The sequence below is a fragment of the Crocuta crocuta genome, unplaced genomic scaffold (assembly GCF_008692635.1).
Source record: "Crocuta crocuta isolate KB4526 unplaced genomic scaffold, BGI_CrCroc_1.0 scaffold383, whole genome shotgun sequence".
In the NCBI taxonomy this organism is placed as follows: domain Eukaryota; kingdom Metazoa; phylum Chordata; class Mammalia; order Carnivora; family Hyaenidae; genus Crocuta; species Crocuta crocuta.
This window is the reverse complement of record NW_027531897.1, coordinates 4,279,828-4,297,233: the sequence shown is the minus strand read 5'-3', so window position 1 is coordinate 4,297,233 and position 17,406 is coordinate 4,279,828. Positions and strand designations below refer to the sequence as shown.

General features: G+C 34.6%; 1 protein-coding gene across 1 annotated transcript in view; it reads right to left on the bottom strand.

Moving 5' to 3' along the window:
* Positions 1–5,527: 5,527 nt before the first annotated feature.
* SREK1IP1 (SREK1 interacting protein 1) overlaps positions 5,528–17,406 on the bottom strand; it is a 41,217-nt gene continuing 29,338 nt past the window's right edge. The window contains exons 4-5 of the mRNA XM_077773527.1: positions 8,602–8,674; positions 5,528–5,898 (exon numbers count right to left, since the gene is read on the bottom strand). Coding sequence (XP_077629653.1) covers positions 5,709–5,898; positions 8,602–8,674 — 263 coding nt within the window. The 3' untranslated portion in view covers positions 5,528–5,708. The remainder of the gene's footprint in view (positions 5,899–8,601; positions 8,675–17,406) is intronic.

The following is a 17,406-nucleotide window of genomic DNA, read 5'->3' as shown; positions in this document are numbered from 1 at the left end:
AAGCTCACTGGAGGGATGGAGCAAATAAAAATAAAGAATGCATTTCAAATACAGTTCGTAATAACACTTCTCAAAAATTCATCATTCACAAAGCAGGACACAACTGCACTTTTGATTTTGTTAATTAATTTATTAAAAACCCACTAAGAAATTTATTAATTTCTGATCATGTGCAGAAGTTTACTTTTATTTGCTAATTAAGATGTTCCTGCATTACATGAAATTATGCAAATACTTCAGGAAAAAAAGAGGAAATTAAAGAACTTCTTAATAACAAAGACAAGCAAACCTATGTCAGTGTGGAACAATGAGAAATTTATGTCGCATTACCAACGTTGCACAAATGTTTGGATACTTAGAGGCAGTTCGTTTCATGAGATGGTACTGGATAGGTAAATCTCAGAGGGAATGGTCTTATAGAGTTGGCAAGTTCTTAAGTCTCTTAGACATTAACCCCTTGCCTTTTTAGAGGGTTTGTGGGGCACACAATGAACGTATTGCCTTTATAAAAGCTAACATTCAATAACAGAATATGTCACAATATATGATCTTCATAATATTTTCAGCATACCACGGATAACCTTAACAAAAATCCTTCAATGATAAAGTTCCTAAGGAGCTTCTATAATGAAAGTTATCACAAGTAAGTTCTCTGGTTCCACCTCATCTACTGCAGTAATACCACACAGACACCTAGAAATAAAACTACAGTTTCTGCAAATTATAATTGTCTTAAAAGATTTTTATTCATAAGTATGACTTTTATTTTAAGAACAAAGACCTGGGTGTCTAAATGCACTAGGAAAAAAGGACTAATCTTAAGCTGGCTCTGCTGACACATGTGCTGTGTTGTGTAAAGTTATGGAGTTGGAAGACTAGCCTTTCAAAATGTGTCAAACACAGCTTCTCTGGTCTGAGAGGGGAAAAAAAAAAAAGGAATGCCCTATCGCGCTTAGGCATGCAAAGCTAAGGGTTAGAAACTTTGGATGCTTAGGTTGTCAAAAGTCTTACCAAGGACTGGGGATATCTTCTGCACCAGCACTCTGCAGTAGAAGTTTCTGTAATAATGGAAATGTTCTTTCTGTCTCTGCACTGCCCATGGTAACCACCAGTCACATGTAGCAAATGGGCACTTAAGATGTGGTAGTGCAACTGAAGGATACCTTTTTATTTGTTTAATTAATCTAAATTTAAAGAGCTACATGTGGCTGTACTGAGAGCATAGTTCCAGGTCATTATTGCCACATCTGCTGCCTATGTTGATTTCACAATGGCTATCTTGATACATGTATAATAATTATAGTACTAATTAGATGTTGCCTGAGGTAAAAACCTAGGTTGAGAAAGTTTAGTTAAGGCACTGGTACAGTTCTAACTTTGTTGTTCAAGGGCAAGGGCAGAAGCCATGAATGAAACAAGCAGGAGACAAATTGGTCAAGGCCAGCACAATGCTCATGGTCTCCCAAACTCCTCTTAACCTGTGAGACATACTGGGGCTAGCCATGGCTCAATGTGTCATGGGTTGTGCCCCTGGAGAGGCATCCCAATTCTCTGGCATTCGGCACAGTTTCTTAAAAAGTTGGAAGGCAACAAAAGAGGTCAGCAGACCCTGGGCTTCACAAGTGTGATTACCACTGTGCTGGCTTAAGAAGCATACTCTCCTTGCTTGCCGACTGCCCAGGAAGATTGAATCCCAGCACTTACACTAGCTCTAGTCCCTGCCACACCACATTACCTGAGGGGGGCGCCACAGGGCTCAGCCAGTGGACCAGCTGGTATGTGTCCCTGTTAATTTGAAGGGAGTTGGTGTTTCACAGGTTGAGACAAAATATTAAGAAATCAAGATGCCTTATCAAATTACAGCTGAGTCTATACAATGAAAAATACACTTTAGATGATTTATTGGGGTATAATAAATACTAACTTAGTGACAGAATTTAAGTCAGTCAAAAATAATCTCAAAATGTAAACCACATTTCCGAATATGTAGACATATATTTAATTCTGGGGATGGGTCTGATAAAGAACACAGTAGCTTTATGTGTTTTTAGAAGACTTAAGTCACTGGAAGCTTTGATAGTGGGTCTAGAATAAGAGTGTGAATAATATGACATAAAAGACTCAAATTCTTTTCTATGTGGTCTTCTCATGAGAGGAATTTCACCTTCTAAAAAACTGTTTAATTAGATTTTGATATGGATGAAGCCAAATCCCAATAAATGTCATTTCTTTCCTTAAAACTCTCTCATGGTATCTCACTGCTTACAGATTACAGCTCAAGCTTTCGAATACAGAACATAAGACTTCTTTCTCTTGTTCCGAAGAACCAAGAATGGCAGTCTCAATTCTTACCACTTAACTGCCTCACATATTGCTTGTAATTCTTGACACACACACACACAACTCATTTTTTTCTACTGTGATTCTTGTTCACAGTACCCACTCATCAGTAACTGCCATGACTTCTACCGTCAGCCTCCATCAAAATCCAAGTCAGGCGTTACTTTCTTTAGGTAGCCTTTTCCTCACTTCTCTAGACTAGGTTAAGAATCCTTCTGTGTTTCTATGAATGCCATGTTCAGCTCAATTACCATATTGATTATACACTGATGTGTTCTGCTGTTTCTCCCACCAACTAAACTATGAACTCCTTCAGGGAAGCAAGTGAGTCTTATTAATCTCTGTATCCCCAGTACTTAGAAGAATGTTTACTATGCCAGGCACTCAGTCAATGTTTGCTGAAGAAGGGAATCAATGACATTTTTATCAACATTATTAATAACTCTTCAATCTAGTTTAAATGAAGGTGACCTAGGGTTATATAATTTTAGATGGAGTGAACTGTAAATATAGACACATAAAATTGTTTTACTCCTTATTTATTGATGCTTTGGCCTCAGAATCAAATGTAAACAGATATACATTAGGGGTGAAGAACTAGAGATACCTCTAAGAGATTTTAGCCAAAAGAGGATATGGGGGAACTAAACAGGGAATTGTGTGAAGAGTAGATCCATCAGCCCAAAAACAATAGCTTGAGCATTCAGATAATCAGTTTACAGATACAAATCTAAACATAAATTCTATATGCATCTAGTGAAAAAGACATACACTGGTAAGAATGTAAGCTAAATATCAATTACCTGCTTAAAGATGTTGAATGTGTTTAATAGGTACATTAATAAATTCAACCTTTCCCATTATAGAATGCTACCTGCATTAATAATGTTACTTGAATTATACTAACATATTGATAATCATATACATTAAGGGCCGGAAGGGTTCTCAGAGATAATTGGGTACAGTATGTTACAGATCAAAGACACCAAGGCCCAGAGAAGCTAAATGATTTAGTTGAAAGTCACACAGGTAGTTAGAAAGGCCAGAGCTTTTTGGATTTTTACTGTTAAATTCAGTTTGCCTTCTGCTGCGTACATACTGCTTCAGAGAAATTTGAGATTTGTATCCAAGCTCAACAAGATCACTTTAGAAGAAAACCAGTAAAAAGAAATAAATTTTATTCAGATGACAGATTTTATAAACTATTCTCGTACTGTGGGGAATTTACTTAAGAATAATTCCAAGAATGTATCTGGGGGACAAAATTGCTGAGCAATAAATTTTTTAAAATTTGCACACTGTATTAGTTAATGAGGCTGAATTTTATATAAGTCTTTTGGACCATTATTAATTGGGTTCCCAATCAGAAAACAAATTGAATGAGCCAATTTATAATCTCTACCATTAACAGAAATAAAACTCACAAATAATTTTAGATTAACTTTGTTTCACTATAATTATTAGCATTTTTAACCATATCAACTACTTGATGGGATGAGGCCATTCTTGTGCATGCAGCATTTTCCTATCATTTTTAAGTTTTTTATTTTTTTCATCATGGTAACGAAAGAACTGTATTTTCAGAAAATACAGTTAAAAAATACAAAAAATGCAGCAAAGGCCAAACACCCCCTTAAAAACCTAAAAACTCTGTGTTTCTCTTCCAACATTTGATTAAACTATTTAAACAAAAGAGTTTTCTTTCTGAAGAGGCCACGTGATGAAATTATGTGATGGAAAAGCTACAAGTGTGAAAGCTTCCTCAGCTATAAAGCTAGAAGAGGGATGTGGGTGTAGCTTCCCTAGATCTGAACATGGGAAGCAGATATTAAGAGAAGCTATGAGCTCCCCCCGTGTGAGTGAGGTCATGCTAGCAAGGGGAGCTGAATGAAGAATCAGTATATGTTTCCAGTTTGTGAGGTTACATGTACTTACCTGATTTCACATGAATTCGCCTGAAGCCATGTCTGTAGGATAGGAATTTGAAAATTTATAACCACACCACAGTGAGGTACACACAATCTTTGGTGCTGTGCCATGGTAAGTGACTGATGTTTGATGCTGCTGAGTGCTTAACTCATTGGGCATAAAGGATATTCAAATGCCAAGCAAAGTAAGTAATACCGATCATTGTGAAATTAAAAATGTAAGAAACATTTACAGTTACTGATATATGTTTGAAAATGCTTACCCATATAAAATTTCCATTGTTATATAAAGGCTTTCATGATGCAACTCCCTGGCTCTTATATTTTAAAAAGTACAGAATAAAATTCTTAATCCTAAATTTTTGTCACTGCTCTTTAGGTCTAAGACTGAAGTAAAAGAAAGAAACACCCCAAACTGGTCATTTTTGAAACCATAAATTCAGTGTGAAACCTGCTTCAAAACTACAAATTATTTTAGACAAATAAATACATATGTTCACATTTATAAAAAATTTCCACATTACTCATAGAAACAAGCTTCATAAAATTTACATACAGAATACAATAAAAATCAGTTCTATTAATGATTTAGCTGTCATTCTCCTAAGTAAAAAGTTCTGTGTTTGAGGTATCACTTTAAGAGATGCCAATATGGCACATTTGAAAAACCACCTAGGCGTCTGTCCTAAATATTCTACCCAACACGGGATCATCTCTGCAAGATTCTGAGAGGCTGAACTATGCTTGTCTTTGTTAAAGAGGAAGAGGATTTTAATTGTTACAATAAGAGAGGAGGCAGGTACTAGACACTGCATTTTGTGTTAATAGTAAAACTTCCTTATAAGTATTTTCATTATCTTCCTGCCAACACCATTCGCTTGACATGTCCTAGTTAAGACCAATGAAGCAGCTTCATTTCCTATGACATCCAAAAAAGTTTTGAGATTTAAAAATGACAGTGAAAAATTTCACTATCTTTATACATTACCATAGGAAATAAACCTATTAAATTTTTCAGTCAAGAGCAAAGCATTATCCCCTACCTCATTTTATCACTGGAAGGTGGACACCTGATTCAGCAATACTCATTAACTGCTATGTAGATTACCTATGTTGACTGTAGTAAAGCCATTTACAATCAGCTTATAAAATAATAACACTAGTCAGACACAGTCATGAATACCAAAAATGAAGTGTTTTGTATGTATAAATATCCATACTTGGGGCATGGCTATCAAGTAATAAGACTGATTCAATACTTTACAGTAAGCACATTAAAAATGTATTGCCAGAAGACAAAGGTCCCATATATGAAAAAAATGTCCAAATGTAAAAGGCTGTGATTTATTGCAAAGCATGATTATATAGCAAATTCCAAGGAAGATGAAATAATTTCCAAAACCAAATTTTAAAATTTAATGGCTTAGGCCGAAGATTCAGTTACTTTTTGGAGATCTCCGAATGATTAGGGGTGGAAGAATGCTTTTCCTTTTTTCTCTTCTTTTTTTCCTTTTTGTGGTGTTTCCCCCTTTTTGACTTATTCTTTTTTTCTTTTTTCTTTTCTTTCTTCTGGTATTTTTGTTTCTTTTGTTTAGAAGTGTCCTCTTCAGTGGAACTGGATGAATAAGACCTACGGGCAATAATATAGACTGACTGATAACTGCATTTATGGCTAATAGCTAAATTTAAGTGGGGTTTAACTGCCTTAAATCATTCTTGGAGCAAAGTGGGGTATAAACGAAGAAGCTCAAAATGTGCTTTATATATTTGTATTCTCTTAAAATATAGACTTCGGAATTTTTGCTCCCTGGTCATAGAAGATGACAAAACAAATAACTCTATTTTGCTCAACTCTAGTAATATGTTTTAAACTCAGTAAGGATGCAATAGTTTTTCTGATTTTCAGCTTTTCGTCTTGTTGTACCCTTCAAAATCTTATAAGGTAAACAATGTGGCATTTACCAAGCCTTTATTATACATACAATTCATTTACATATGCAATAACTCGTTAGCATATTCTCTTCAAAGAGCTACAAAACGATGCAATTATGTAAAAAGGGCTGTATTTGTACCTCAGTAATAATGGGTAAAAGCTGAAAATTAGACAAATAAAAGCACTTCTGTTAAATTCCTGTTAAAGTGATACAGATGAGCACGTGCACTCCAAAGTAATTTTCACTAGTTACAAAACAAGATTTTTTTTTTAATGTTTTTATTTATTTCTGACAGAGAGAGAGACACACACACACACACGGCGTGAGCAGGGGAGGGTCAGAGAGAGAGAGGGAGACACAGAATCTGAAGCAGGCTCCAGGCTCTGAGTGGTCAGCAAAGAGCCCGACGAGGGGCTCGAACCCATGAATTGTGAGATAATGACCTGAGCCAAAGTCGGATGCTTAACGGACTGAGCCACCCAGGCACCCCAAAACAAGATGTTTTAAATGCATATAAGTAAATGAGGATGATTTATCATTATTCTTTATTTTGCTAATATCACCCTAATACTAGATTGGGGAAAAAATCCTATGAAATTCCTTCCTCTAACATTAAAAAAAGAAAAGTAACAAAAAACAGAAAAGCCATCTCTTAAGATGATCCTATATAAGTAGGTATACAACAATCTCCCCACACCCAAACTCTAAGTAGGTGAGAAGACAGAAACTGAGTCAATTTAAAATAAAAAAAGACACCTTTCTTTAAAAAATTTTTTTAAAATGTTTATTCAGTTTTGAAAGACAGAGCGTGAGCAGGGGAGGGGTAGAGAGAAGGGGAGACACAGAATCTGAAGCTGGCTCTAGGCTCCAAGCTGTTGGCACAGAGCCCTGTGCCCAATGCAGGGGCTCACACTCACAAATCACGAGGTCATGACCTAAGCTGAAATTGGACGCTTAACCGACTGAGCCACCCAGGTGTCCCAAAAAAGATGGCTCTCCAAAGAGACAGTTGAGTGATCTAACCGTTAGAAGTTAAAGACTAAACTAATAAAACCTGACAGAGACCTACAGTAAGTAAAAAATAAATGGATGGGACTCCAAGGCTGTGTCTGTAAAGTGATTCCTATGAATTTCTTGTTTAGAAACTCCAAGTTTCCCCTCGTTTCTGTAATGCTGTATTCCTTTCTCCATCTTGTCTTACTGAGGCTTCTGGCTGTTTCTGAGGCTTATTTTCTCATGTATTCTCTTGTTCCCTCTTCACCTCTGTTATTGTCAACTCTGTTTTCCTGTTTTAAAGACCCTGCTTGACCTCTGGATTCTGAGTAGAGCTTCTTTGTACATTTTTCTTTAGCTTTTTGGTCCTGGATTCTCATTTTTAAGGCACAGTGTGAGACTTGCACAGAGCAATTCCATTAGGTGGCAAAATCTCTGATGAATATGCCTAGAAAACTTCATTTAATTTCAGGCCCTGTCTGAGATCTGTGAGACCCAAAGTAGAGAGGCTCAAATAAATAATCTGCTACAATACAACAAGTATATTAGAATTTGAAAGAAAAGAGATGATTTCATTTGAGCTCTATCTTCTTACTTTTTGTGTTAAATATTATTTGACTCCTAATACTTAAGAGAAAATGAACTTTTCCAAATTATAAAGTAGTGTGATGTTGAAATGTATATATTAAATGCTCTATGAAGTAACACCTGATTTGCAGAACCTACTCTACTAGAGAACTAGGGTCCAACACAGACATTATTATTGTCATATGCCTTACAAAATATCTGTATGTATATGTTTATTCTAGTATATATAAAACTGCACTCATTAACCATAAAAGAAGCTGCTTCTTAATTCTTGTGATCAATTTCTTTAACCACCTGGTTGTTAAAAGAGTTGATACTAAAAATTCACTGGTGGCTGATGCGGATTCTGAAACACCTGAATGAATTTTTAGAAGAAGTGAGTATGTAAATCCTATTAATAATTTAACTTTGTAGCCATGGCAAAGATATTTTGAGAATACAAATATTTAAGCTCCAACTTTATACATATGAGGGCAAAATATCCACGTAAAGAATTTATACATTATCCAGTTAAAAGCATGGCTGATGTTTTAAACTCTAAATTCTAGAACACAAATAGAATACATAAAAGAAGGGGGGGGCAGTATTATTTATTTATACCTTAATTTGCTCCAAAAAAAAATTTAAGGTGACTGAGTACTGACTTTAGTTTTGATTCCTCACAGACTGTTATTTTACTGTAACAAGCAAATATGTAATTTCCATTAAGAAAAGAATTAGTGTTAAATTTAACTGGACTACACACAAAATATAAAATTTTATAATCCATCCCGGATTCACAGTCCTGCTTTTAAAAAACAATGATGTTAAAAAAATACCTTTTTCTTTTTTTTTTCAACTTGATTTTCTCTTTGCTTTTTGCTTTTTTCTTCTCCTCTTCTTCATTTACTCCTGTGTGTTGAGGGGAAAGAATCAGGACACCATGAATCTTCACACTAATACGGTATGTATACATTTATTAAATTTTTGTTGTTGCTTGATGACTTTTATTGGTTAGGATATTGCACGTTTCTTGTAACAATTTCTCCTTTCTTGTTTTTTAAGTTGAAGTATAAATTGACATATAACATTATTTACTTTCAGGCATACAACATAATGGTTTGATATTTACACATTTTGCAATAATTACTTTAAGTCTAGTTAACATCTGTCACCATGTTACATGGATACCAAAACATTTTTTTTCTTATGATGAGACTTTTAAGATCTACCCTCTTAGCAACTTTCAAACATACAATACAGTACTGTTATCTATAGTCACCATGCTACACATTACAACCCCATGACTTATTTATAACTGGAAGTTTGTGCCTCTTTTGTTATTATTATTTAAAGACTGTGTTTTTGAATAATCTCCACCCAACATGAGACTCAAACCTACAACCACGAGATCACGTGTCCCGGCCTTATCCAATGAGCCAGCCTGGCACCCTGGTACCTCTTGACCACCCTTATCACCTGCCTCTAACAACCACGAATCTTTTTCCTTTATGTCTGAGGTTTGCTTTTTTGCATGTCTGTTTTTGTTTGTCTTTTAGATTTCACATATAAGTGAAATCATACAGAATTTGTCTCTCTCTGACTTATTTCACTTAGTTTAATACCCTCAAGGTCCAGTAATTATTTTTATTTATTGAGAAGCTTATACAAATATTATATGCTTTTTATAAAAATTTCAAATATTACTAGGTATATTAAGTAAAAAATTCAAGTGCTCCACTGATAATTCCTACAGCAAATCAGTGTCAACAGTTTGGTGGGTACCATTTCAGATCTTAAAAACAAAACAAAACAATACAATACAATCAAATACGGATTTTTTTTTTTTAAGTTGGCTCCATGCCCAGCCTGATGGGGCTTGAACTCACAACCCTGAGATCAAGAGTTGCATGATGTTATGACTGAGCTAGCCTGATACCCCTCAAATATAGCTGTTTAAATTTTTCTTTTTCAAGCAAAATTAGGATCATGGCATTCTAGAATGTTAGGATCACAGGACTGTAAAGAGACCTAATATTTGTGCCACTGGTGTCCTAGGAGGAAAGGATATATACTATTCTCTAACTCATCTCTGAAATACACAATTTGATGTGTTTTCTGTTAAATGTGCTCTCTATACACACAAATATGCACATACAATCACTTATACAAAATAGTTTCAAATAAGTCCCAAGTTTTTCTTTCTTTCGAAAGATGGATAAGTGATATTTTATATGGCATATAAATACAGTGGCATGTATAATATTTTGCAACTTATTTCACCTTTGTAAAAAATCAGTTAGACAGAAAAAAAATCAGTTGGACTTCTGCTTCTGGGAAGAGGAGTAAGTGTACTTTTCCTATCTTCCCCAATAAGTTCAACTAAAAGTAGCAGATGTTATAGAAACAAACATAAAAACTGAAATGTAGGGGTGTCTGGGTGGCTCAGTTGGTTGAGTGCCCAACTCCTGAATTCGGCTCAGGACATGATTTCACAGTTCGTGGGTTCAAGCCACATGTCAGGTGCATATGCATTAGCAGTGCGAAGCCTGCCTGGGATTTTTTTTCTCTCTCTGCTCCTCCCCTACTTGTGCTCTCTCATTCAAAATAAATAAGTAAACTTAAAAAAACCCCCACCAACTTTAAAGTAGAAATAAGACAGACTAGCTAGGGAACTTGAAACCGAAAGAAAGACACAGGAGTGAGTTCTGTGGAATTCTTGCTTCCTTTAGCCCAGACTTGGAGCTGAAGAAGCTGGCAACTTTGGTAATGTCAACAGGTGCAGATAAAAAGATTTCTTTAGCCAAAGGACCAAAACAGAGACAGCCTAGTGACAGGTACCTTGTGGATAATAACTGCCCTTATTCAGGCTGAACACCACAGAAAAAAGCTGGCACAACTTGCCCCACCCATGTCAGCAGACTCTGAGAGGGAAACCTAGACATTCCCCCTTATAAACCTATGAAAAGACTCCACAATTCCCCAACCTGAGAAGTCTAAATAGGTGATCAGGACCTTCATCTCTACTTATGAAACAGATCTCCACTAATGGTGTCAGTAGAGATCACTTGGGAAGCCTTGACTTCTGTTGCCAGCCAGTAGTAATGAAGTACCCCTCTCATCTACACTGAAATGGTATCAGAGGAGATCTAAGGAAGTCAGGGCATTCATCATCACCCAGCAGTAACAAGACCACTCCCACCATGGGATACCAATAGGGAGCTGAAACTCATACCCTTACCCAGCAGTAACAAGAAGCTATGACCACTTTGGATGTTGGTGGAACATAAGTGGGGAAACAGAACTTCTGTCTCCACTTGGCAGTAACAAGCCACTTTCTCTTCTGGGGTGATAGCAAAGAAAATCAGATAAAAGAGAAGGTTTCAGAAAAGCCAGAGTTTCATAATACAATATAAACATGCCCAAATTTCAGTTGAAAAGAACTCATCAAAGTCAAGAATCAGGAAGATCTTAAATTGAAAAAAAAAATGAAACAATATGACACCATCACAATGAGAGAGATATTAAAATAATCTAAAAAAGATTTTAAAGTAGCCATCACAAAAATGTTTCTATGAAATAAAATGCTTGAAACAAGTGAAAAACTATGAAAGCTCAAAGAAATGTGACAAAGTCCAAAGAACAAAATAGATATTTTAGAACTAAAACTACAATAAATGGAATTATAACACTCTGTGGATGAGTTCAGTAGAAGAATGCAAAGCAATGAATAGAAATACTACTGAATGGGAAAACAGAACAACAGAAATCACCCAATCTGAGTAATGGAAAGGAAATAGATTTAAAGAAAAGGAAAGAGACTTGGAGATCTGTGGGATAGTAACAAAATATACAATATTTATGTCACTGGAAACATAAAGAGTATAAAAAGGAGGGGCTTAAAAAGTATTTGAAATCCATATCAAGATATGATAATTAAGCTTTTGAAAACTAATGAAAACAATCTTGAAAATAGCCCAATAGAAATGATACATTACTTATGTGAATGTAACAATTAGCATGCAAGCGGATTTCTTATTATAAAGCATGGAAGCCAGAAAGAAGTGGCACACCATTATTTTAAGTGCTAAAAGAAATGGCAACCTGGAATCCTCTACCCAGTAAAAATATTATTCAAGAATAAAGGAGACATTCTCAGATAAGGAAAAAGTAAAAGGATATGTCACCAGTAGACAGACTCTAAAAGAATGGCTAAAGGAAGTTCCTTAAATGGAAAGGAAATGATAAAAGAAGGAACACTGGAACATCAGGAAGAAAGGACATAGTAAGCAAAAAGATGAGTACAATATGCTTTCCTTCTCTTGAGTTCCTAATTATGTTTGATGGTGGAAGCAAAAACTACACCACTGTCTCATGTGGTTCTAAATGTATGTAGAGAATATATTTATGACAAGTGTATTGTAAAGAAGAGAAGGTAAAGGGACATAAAGGGTGGCATGGTTTCTACTCTTGTACTGATAAAAAAGGAAGGTATCATTAGATTGTGATAAATTATGTATATATAATGTAATACCTAGAGCAACCACTAAAAATGCCATATAAAATACCATAGAAAAATTAAAAAAAAAACCCACTATGGACATAGTCAAAGACACTACAGATAAATTATATGCAATTCTACAGGTGTTTAAGTGACACTACAGATAAATCGAAAAAATGTTCAAGTAACCCACAGGAAGGCAGAGGAAAAAAAAAAAACAAGAGTGAAAAAACAATGAAAAACAAAGTAAACAGAAAACAAATAATAAAGTGGTAGGATTAGCCCTAACATATAAAAATTACATTAATGTAAAAAAATACCAATTAAAAGAAATTGGTTGGTAAAGTGGATTGAAAAATATGATTCACCTATACACTATCTACAAGATTCCCACTTCAAATAAAAAGATATAGACCCACTGAAAATAAAAGGATAGAACTAGGTAGGCCAAAAAAGCATTATCATCAAAAAGCGGGATAAAATAGACTTCAGAACAAAGAAAATTACCAGTAAAAGGGTGAATGTAATGATAAAAGTTTCAACTCATCAACAAGACATATCCTAAATGTGTATGCACCAAACAGTAGAGCTAAAAATACATGAAGCAAAACTGAGAGACCTGAAAGGAGAAAAGAAGTAGACAAATCTATAATGACAGAGACTTCAACATCTTTCTCTTAAAGATTAAAAGATACTGTACATAAAGTCAGCAAGAATGCAGAAGAACTCAACAACCATCAATCAATAGAATCTAAACAAGATTTAAAACCACTCAACCCAACAGATTTTTTTTCAAGTACCTATAGAACGTAGACCAAGACAGGATATATCTGGTGTCATAAAGCAAAGCTCAACAAACTTAAAAGAACTGAATTCATACAGAGTTATGTCTCTGTCCTTAATGGAATCAAATGAGAAATCAGTAATAGATAACAGGACAATGTCTGAACACTTGGAAGAAAACCAACACTTTTAAATAATCCATTGGGCCAAGAGGAAGTCTCCAAAAAAACAAAACATACTCAACTGAATGAAACTGAAATATATTAAAATTTGTGTAACACAGCTAAAGCAGTGCTGAGAGGGAAATTTATAGCATTAAATGCTTAGGATAGAAATAAAGAAAAGTTTCAAACTGATAATAACTAAGTTTTGATCTCAAGAGCCTAGGGGGAAAAAGCCAAATAAGCACAAAGCAAGTAGAAGAAAGAAAATAATAAAGCACAAGAATTAATAAAATTGAAAATAGAACAAAAATCAGAGAAGAAGAATGAAACAATGAGCTGGTTCAATAAAATCAACAAATCTCTAGAAAAAATGTGAAAGAAAAACACAAATCATCAATATCAGAAATGAAAAAAAGGTTATCTCTACAGACCTTTTATACATCAAAAAAATAAATGAATGCTATGAACACCCTACAAAAATAAATGTGACAACTTAGACAGTATGGACCCCTTTCTCAAAAAAAAAAATGCCACAACTCACCTAACATGAAGTAAATAATTTTAATAACTCTTTAATTATTGAGCCAATTGAATATGTAACTCTAAAGCTTCTAAAAAGAAATTTCAGGCCCAGATAGCTTCATTGAAGAAGTCTACCAAACATTTGAAGAAAAATTAACACTACTTTTATACAAATCTTACACAATCTTATGCAAAAAGAGAACAGAAGGAGATCTTATCAATATTCTATATACTCTTACAGTGATTCCAAAATCAGATTAAATGGTACAAAGCAAGAAAACTATAGACCAACATCTTTCATGAATAGAGATGGAAAAGTCCTTAACAAAATATTAGCAAACAGAATTCATGGATATGAGACTGGTTCAATTTTCAAAAATCAATTAATATAATCTACCATATTAACAAGCTAAGGAAAAATCATGATATCACACTGATCAATGAAGAATTGGCAAAATCTGACAACCATTCTATAATAAAAATTTTCAAGAAAAAATAGGAATAGAGAGAATCTTTCTCAACTTAATAAAAATCAACTACATAAAACTTAGAACTAACATTATATTTAATGGTGAAAATATAAATGCTTTTGCCCTCTAAGATTAGAATCTAGGTAAGAATGTCATCTCTTACCACTCTTACTCAATATAGTCCTATAAGTTCCAGGTTTGGCAATAAAACCAAAAAACAAGAAATAAAGACTTATAGATTAAAAGGAGAAAAACAAAACTGTTCCCATTTGCAGACAATATGGTGGTTTACATAAAAAAATCCCAAGGAATCTACAAAAAATGAAATAATTGAATTGAGCAAGAATATAAGAGAAACAGACACAAAGGTACTGCCTTTCTATATACTAGTAATGAATATGCAGAAAACAAAATTTAAAATACATTTATAATTACTTTTTACAAAGAGAAATATTTACAGGTATAAAACTAATAAAACATGTAGAGGATTTTATGCTGAAAACTGTGACAAATGAGATGATTCATCTTCAGAAATACCAAAGAAAAGTTGTGCTGTCTAGTTAACAATAAGTTTGCAACCTCTTGGAAATATGTACAAACCGGCCCCCTCCCCCCAACAATGGAGCCCCAAATGCTTAGACACTTCACTTCTTGTTCTTCCCTTTTCCTTTTCCAGGGCTTATTTTCGTGGGCTTTGCAATGAGCATGTGCTCAAAGAATAAAGGGTCATTTCAGGGAATGTATGTTTGTTCCAATCAGGGAATGCATGTTTGCCTTACATGGACATAGGTGATGTCTGGGAAAGGCTATAACCTCTGCAGTACTCAGCCAATGAGGAAGCAGGGGAAGTACCAGTGTGCCAGAAGATAAACTGTCTGCTGTTACTGCCTTGGCTGTGCCTGTCCATCATACACCTAATCTTGCAAGAAGCCTCTCTTCACTGTGCTCTCAGTCTCTGCATCCCTCCTTTGATTGGGTCAGTGGGCTTATTTTTCACAAAAACTACATAATCTATGTAAAGAAATGAAAGATCTAAATAAATGGAGAGACAGACTATGTTTTTGGATAGGAGACTCAACATAGTAAAGATGTCTATTCTCCCTAAATTGATATACATGTTTAATGCCATTCCTGTCAAAATCTCAGCAAGCTTTCTTTCTAGACATAGATATTATTCTAAAATTTGTACAGAAAGAATAGACAGTAGTTAAAATATTCCTCCAAAAGAATAAAGTGGGAAGAATCAGTCTATTCAATTTCAGGACTTATTATATAGCTACCATTAATCAAGACTGTTGGCAGCGGTGGAAGAACAGACACATAGATCAATGGAATGGAAGAGAGACTCAGAAACAAACCCACACAAATATGACCAACTGGTTTTTGGCAAAAGTACAACAGCCGTTTAATGGAGAAAAGATAGCCTTCCAACAGAGTGATGGAATAATTGCTTATCCTTAAGCAAAATAATAAAACTTGCCCTAAATATGTCATCTTATATAAAAATCAACCCAAAAAGTATCATGGACTTAAAGTGAAAATGTAAGACAATAAAACTTTTTATGGGGTGCAAAAGGTGATTTCATTAAAGCATGGGGACAGGACCTATGGGCAGAAAGAGCTGCACTGGGGTTGTGAAGAATGAATGGTTATATGCCATGGACTTGGATGAGGTAAAGTCAAAAGGGAAGTTCCCAAAGAGAGTTTCACAGGCTAAAGACTTACAGATTATTGGAGGTCTAGCTATTGTCAAACTAAGGTTGTCAGTCTAGCAAAGCATTAACATTAAGACAAGTAGGGAGTTCCTGAATTTAAAGCTACTGATGGAATTGCCTTTTTCTTATAAATTGGTAAAGAGTCTTAACAGTTTAACCATTTGTTTTTTGTTCTTTCTTGCTTTGGGGTAGCTGGGAGTGTCCAAGGAATATCATACATGTCCCACCTGGAAGGTGGTGTGATAGCTTGTAAAAAAAAAAAAAAAAGAAAAAGTAAAAGGTGCCATCTTCAGGATCTAAAGATAAGCAGAGTCTTATCTTTGACACCAAAAGTAATCTATAAAAGCAAAAATTGAGAGATTGGACTTTATTAAAATTAAAAACTATTATGCCATTAAAGACCCATTAGGGGATGAAAAGATAAGCTAGTATTAAGAGAAAATATTTGCCAACCACATATCCAACAAAATACTAGAATCTAGAGTACATAAAGTTTTCAACAGTAATGGAATGATGTTTTAACATCATTAGCTATCAGGGAAATGTAAGTTAAAAATCACACTGAGATATAACTTCACATTTATCAGAATGCTAAAATGTTTTAAGTTTACTTATTTTTGGAGAGACAGCAGGAGAAGGGGAGGGGCAGAGAGAAAAGGAGAGAGACTCCTAAGCAGGCACTGTGCTGTCAGCATGGAGCCAGACGCGGGCTCCAACTCATGAACTGTGAGATCATGACCCGAGCCAAAATCCAGTGGGACACTTAACTGATTGAGTCACCCAGGTGCCCCTATCAGAATGCTAAAATTAAAAAAACAAAAGTGCAATATCAAATGCTGGTAAGACTGTAGAGAAACTGGGTCATTCTTACATTTTTGGTAGGGAAGTAAAATAGTATAGCCACTCTGAAAAACAGTCTGGCAGTTTATTAAGAAACTAAGCTTGCAAATACCAAAAAACCTAACAACTGTACTTTTGGGTATTCATTTCATAGAAATGAGGATTTCTGTTCACCCAAATCCTGTTAATAGCAGCTTTATTTTTAAGAGCCCCTAATGGTAAACAAGTCAGATATCTTTCAGTGGGTGAAGAGTTAAACAAACTATGGGATATCTATGTGAAAGAACAATACTCAACAATTAAAAGAAACAAACTATTGAAATATGCAGCAACCTCAGTGAATCTCTAGAGAATTACAGCTAGTTGAAAAAAACAATCCAAGATTATATACTATATGAATCCATTTAAAAAACATTTTTGAAATTATATTATAGAAATGGCAATTTTTTGGTTGCCAGAAATTAAGAAGGTAGTAAGGACAAAAGGGAAGTGGGTGTGGCTTTTAAAAAGGTAATATAAAAAAATTAAAAAAATAAAAATTTAAAAGGCGATATGAGTGACAGAAATACTCTGTATCTTGATTCTACCACCATCACAATCCTGGTTGTGATACTGTACTACAATTCTGGAAGATGTTACCATTGAGGGA